Genomic DNA, 5,052 nt, shown 5'->3' with positions numbered 1-5,052 from the left:
TAACAAAGAAGAATCTAGGGGTGAGCGCGGTGCGGCTCGGTGCAGTTTCGAGTGAAACCACAATCGAAATCGAAACTTTTTGCAATATGGTTTTGAAGCTAAAATCGAAATGAAATCAAACCATTTGGTTCGGTTCGGTACAGTTTCAAACGGTTTTGATTTGGTTTTTGAGAAAAAAAATGTACAATTTAAAATATACATTATTTATGTATAACATGGTCTTATTTTTCTCATATATTAATTAATGAATATGCAGCACAATTGTAGCAAAAAAAGCAACAACAATGTAGCAAAAAACAGTGGCAAAAATGCAAAAAAAAATGCAACAAAATTGCATAAAAAACGGAACAAAACAACATAAAAATAGCACCAAAACAGCAGCAAAAAACTACATCAAAACTACACCAAATATGCACCAGGTCGCACTGTCGCAGACTCGCAGAGATGCAAGCAGAAGCAACCAGGTCGCAGAATTGAAGATGAGTTAAGGAAAAGATGAGTTTTAAGAAGATGAGTTAAGGAGATGAAGATGTGTTTCAGCCTTCAAGAGTCGAAACGCAAAACTAGATGATAATAATAGTCTAGTAACCTAGTTGAACTAATTAAAAGTTTAAAATATAACATTTATTTATCAATTTTATTATATGGTTCGGTTTCCGTTTCGGTACCCAAAATCGAAACCAAACCGTTTTCTTTGTCGCGGTTCGGTTTCGAAACTGAAACCGTTTCAAAACCGCAAAACCAAACCGTTCAGTGTTGTTCGATTCAATTCGTGTTTCGGTTTCGATTTTTAGTTCCAAATGCCCACCCCTAGAAGAATCTGGGTGGGAGTAGAAAACGTGAATGGAGAAAGGAAGAAGATAGAAGGGGTAGAGAAAATGACATTTTTGCCCTTAAAAGGCGGTCACGTGGATAAAATGTGACATACTTAACAAAGGGATAGATGGAAAATTCAGAAAAGTGAACAACAATGGGGAAATTGACTAATTATGAGAGTTGAGAGGGAAATTGATCAAAATTAAAGTTAAGAGGGAAATTGGCTAATCCTTACAAGTTTAGGGGGTAGATCAACGAATACCTCTATTATACAAGCACAAAAAAATCCAACTCACTTTGAAATGCCTTATGCATGAGAAATTTTTCCACGTTCCTAGTGCATTAGCTGACCTAGCTGACCAGGAGTTCCACTAGCTATAACTTAACACCTATTCATTTTAACACCATCTCATTTATCTTTTTTCTTTCTTCCCCTGTTTTCACATGTTGGGCCTCAGAAGCCCTAATTTGTGCCTTGATGATCCATTACCCATCCAAAGCTTCCTTTCATCTCACAAGGGCAAGAGGATTCTCTAATGCATCTAGCGAGTCACAATTTATGTCATGACATTAATTTCTTGGAGCAGAAGGCTCCACAACTAAGTCACACAATACATCAATAACTGACAGCGAAACCTTATAACGCTTTAACAAATTGACAATCATTACAATTTTACAAAGCCTATGAGTGACCATTGCTAGCACAATTCTTTTTGGGATGTACTATCTACACACCCATTTTTACTTCTCTCACACCCTTTATTAATTTCAATTCTTTAATCTTCTTCAATTCATCCGATCCAACGGCCGAAAATTATAAAGCATGCGAGAGAAGTAAAAAGGAATGTGTGGATATCACATCCCTTCTTTTTACCCAATTTACCCAACCCTTTTTTATCAAGGGAAAAGTAATTGCTCTATTGTAATTGTGTGACAAAAAAATATTAAACCAGCCGTTACACCACAGCGTAAGTTTGAATCCCGTCAATTTCTTAATCTGACATTTAATTTAACAAATTTATCGTTTAACAAAAATAAAAAAAATAAAAAAAATCATCTGCCACTTGATCACGTGCCGTTCCCTCCCCATTATGCCCGCCATGCTTTATTTAGAGTGAGAGCATTGGTTGGTGATCCTAATTAAAATCACCCACCGGCCCACCACAAATTCATTTATTAATCAATAATCCCCCTCACAACAATTAATACATTTTCTTTTAATTAATTAAATATCCAAAATAGTAATGGAAATTAATTTCAACTTTTTTCTTTGCCTCAAAAACAAAAAATTCCCATTGTTTATGGTCAAATTTCCACACGGCCCATCAACTGAGAGACCGCCACGTGTTCCACACGTCAGCAAACTCGAAACTCGTCGCGGTGAAGATAGAATTGCTGCTGATGCGGACGGTGTTGCTGTGGTTGCTCTTGCGGTGCCTGCTGCTGAGAAGCCTCCTTCTGGCGACGGAGCTCCAGAACCTTCCGGTGCGAGTTCGAGTGCTGAGTCAGCACAAAGGTCGGACTCGCCGCCGGCCGGTACTCGGGCACGAGCCGACCCGACTTGTACCGGACCCCGCACGCGTTGCAGAGAGTCTTGGGGCCCATCGGTCCTGCCCGCCACTGCGGCGTCTTCTCCGAGGCGCAGTGCGTGCACCTGAGCGGTGAAGGGGACGCTTCCGACGGCTCTCTCTTAGGCCTGTTGGGCCTCGCGGGGGAGTTTTGGGGGTCGGCCGGGCCGGCCCATTTGGAGCGTTTGGTGCGGACCCGACTGGGAAACATGAAGGACGCTTCGTTTTGGAAGGATGCGGAACCGGTTAGGTCGGTGGTGGGGAAGTCGGTAAAGGAGTCGTCGACGAAGCGCGATAGCCACTCCAGTTCCGCCACGTCATCACTCTACAGCAACCCAGAAACAAAACCAGAATTAGAAAACGTTATAAAAATATGAAAATGGGGAAATTGAATGGAGAAAGGGTAATGTGGGAATTACAGGGACACAGAGGTTGTTGGTGAAGTCGGTGTAGGTGGTGGCGGGGGCGAAAGGGGAGGTGGTGGTGGTGGTGCCGTGGAGGTGGTCAGATGGCGGCGGATGGTGGTGGAGGTCCATGGAATCGGTGGAAGAAGCAGCGGAGGGGGAGAAAAGGGCGTCGTTTGACAAATCCAGAAGGTCTTCGACGGGGAAGAAGTCTTCCATTTTTATTCTTTTATTTGGTATTTCGCTTTGCAGTTCAACAGAGAGAGAGAGAGAGAGAGAGAGAGAGAGAGAGAGAGAGCGAGTGATAGGGCAGTGACTCAGTGAGACCGAGGAAAGTGAGTGAGTTAAGAGAAATGGGGTTTGTGTGTGAGTTGCTTCTCTCTGGCTCTCTCAGGCTCAGCTCTCTTTCTGTAGAGAGAGAGAGAGAGAGAAAGAGGGAGGAGGGTGGGGGTTGATATATTGATGGAGGAGGGAGCAGTGGAACGTGAGGAGAGAGAGTGGCGAGTGTTTTTAATTGGGGCTCTGGCTTTTTTTTCTGTGCAGAGAGGTAGAGGGGCAGACAGAGCACATTAGTGCTGCACAGTACGCCAGTACGCTTCTACAACCCTCCAAAACCCCCAGTATGGATAAATAAATTAACAAGTAATTTTTTTTTTTTGAATTTGTTAAATTGGATGTTAAATTAGAAATTTGTTTGGGCCTAAGATACTGGTTTGGACTGAGCTTAGAATTGTTCTCGGCCCGGAAGCCTTGCTCAGGGGTTGCTAGGGGTCATTCGGTTCATGGGCTGCATAGCCAAGGCCGCACGAGTCCTGTTAGGAAGTGGAATACTCCAGATAAAGAGGAAGTGGATGAGTCCCATTGCGAGACGGACGAATGGGTTAGTTGAATCCTGATACAAGAAGGAGTGTCGACAGGATGAGGATGCTGAAACTTGGGAATGAATGCGGCTTGATAAGTGGTGGAGTTCAAAGTCCTAATAGGAGTAGGACTGGCCGAGATAAGATTGGATCGGGGTAAGAAGTCCTAATCCAAATATAGTTTTGATTTGATCAGAAGCAAGTTTGTTACTATAAATAAAGGGAGGAGTGCATCATTCAAGGCCCTCCAGTTCAATAGACAAATTACCCTGTGCAAACTTACTCAATAACTTTGAGATTTTTATTCTTTTTCCGCCAACACATCTTCAGTTTGGATAAATAGCACTGTGAAGGTAACCAGTGATACCTTTAGTTTGGATAAACAACACTATCGCCATAGAACCAGCCGACCACGGAACACCTTCAGTTTAGATAAACAGCACTGCGTCGAGGCCGACTGGTTATCTATCCAAGTCTTGGTCGAGAAAGACTTTCGGGTCTTTATTGGTAGAGGTCATCTCATTAGCCTTTTCGGCGATGTGAGGTGTTATAGTTTACTAGGGCTCGGCATATTAAACGCCGAGTTGTTTTATGATTAGATACTCACAAATAAGCTTTAGAGTTCGGCATTCTGACGGCCGAACCACATTTACCATCAAGACATATATTTGTTTTGAGTATCTATGCCCATATACTCTAGTGTCGATTCAGCGTGCTTATACCCTTATAAATATAATCACTATGATCGAATCTGGCGTCGACGATTTGTAAACTTCGCAAAATTAGCAGCCTTGTCTTCAAGCTCTAGAACTCAAATGTCGAGACGTGTACCTTCCTCAGCCTCAGTTAAGATCGAGAAGTCAGCCGCGCGCTCAACGCAACGTCAACACATTTTACTCCTCAGCTGAGCTCGGCCGACGAGTTGGCACGCCCCGCATCAGTCGAATGACATAGTTAGCTCATTAGTTACTCAACTTGCGCGTCAGCCGATCCACAAGTATTCGAAAGAAGAGCATTGAACTCGACTTTCCACGAAGGCTGCACATGAAAAGAATATAGCAAAAGGAAATCGTAAAAGAATATAACAGAGAGAAGTTGTTTTAAACCTACCGAGAGGAGACTTCGGCCATGTCTCCTGGTTCATTGCTTGAACCTAGAGAGCTTAATGGTCAAGCCCAGTGTTTTAGACTGTTCTCAATTCACGCGGCCGATGAAGGTTATCTACGTTCGACGGCCACTGAGGTGGCCAGGAAATATAGATAACACCCTTCGGCGCATAGAATTTTCGGTGAAATGAATAATTGGGCACCTGACATTTAATATTTTTTTCGATTCAGACTCATTATAGCAAAGTTAACAAATGAAAGTAATCGAGCCTCACAAAAGCCGAAGTCATTTCTTGAG

General features: G+C 42.9%; 1 protein-coding gene across 1 annotated transcript; it reads right to left on the bottom strand.

The window, feature by feature from the left end:
- Positions 1-2,018: 2,018 nt before the first annotated feature.
- LOC126627698 (GATA transcription factor 4-like) lies at positions 2,019-3,337 on the bottom strand. Its single transcript, XM_050297210.1, has 2 exons — positions 2,804-3,337; positions 2,019-2,709 (listed from the first exon to the last, which is right to left on the bottom strand). The coding sequence occupies exons 1-2, from the start codon at positions 3,005-3,007 to the stop codon at positions 2,173-2,175; spliced, it is 741 nt and encodes a 246-aa protein (XP_050153167.1). The 5' UTR covers positions 3,008-3,337; the 3' UTR covers positions 2,019-2,172.
- Between the last annotated feature and the right edge of the window lie 1,715 nt (positions 3,338-5,052).

The sequence above is a fragment of the Malus sylvestris genome, chromosome 7, assembly GCF_916048215.2.
Source record: "Malus sylvestris chromosome 7, drMalSylv7.2, whole genome shotgun sequence".
In the NCBI taxonomy this organism is placed as follows: domain Eukaryota; kingdom Viridiplantae; phylum Streptophyta; class Magnoliopsida; order Rosales; family Rosaceae; genus Malus; species Malus sylvestris.
This window is presented reverse-complemented; position numbering and strand designations above follow the sequence as displayed.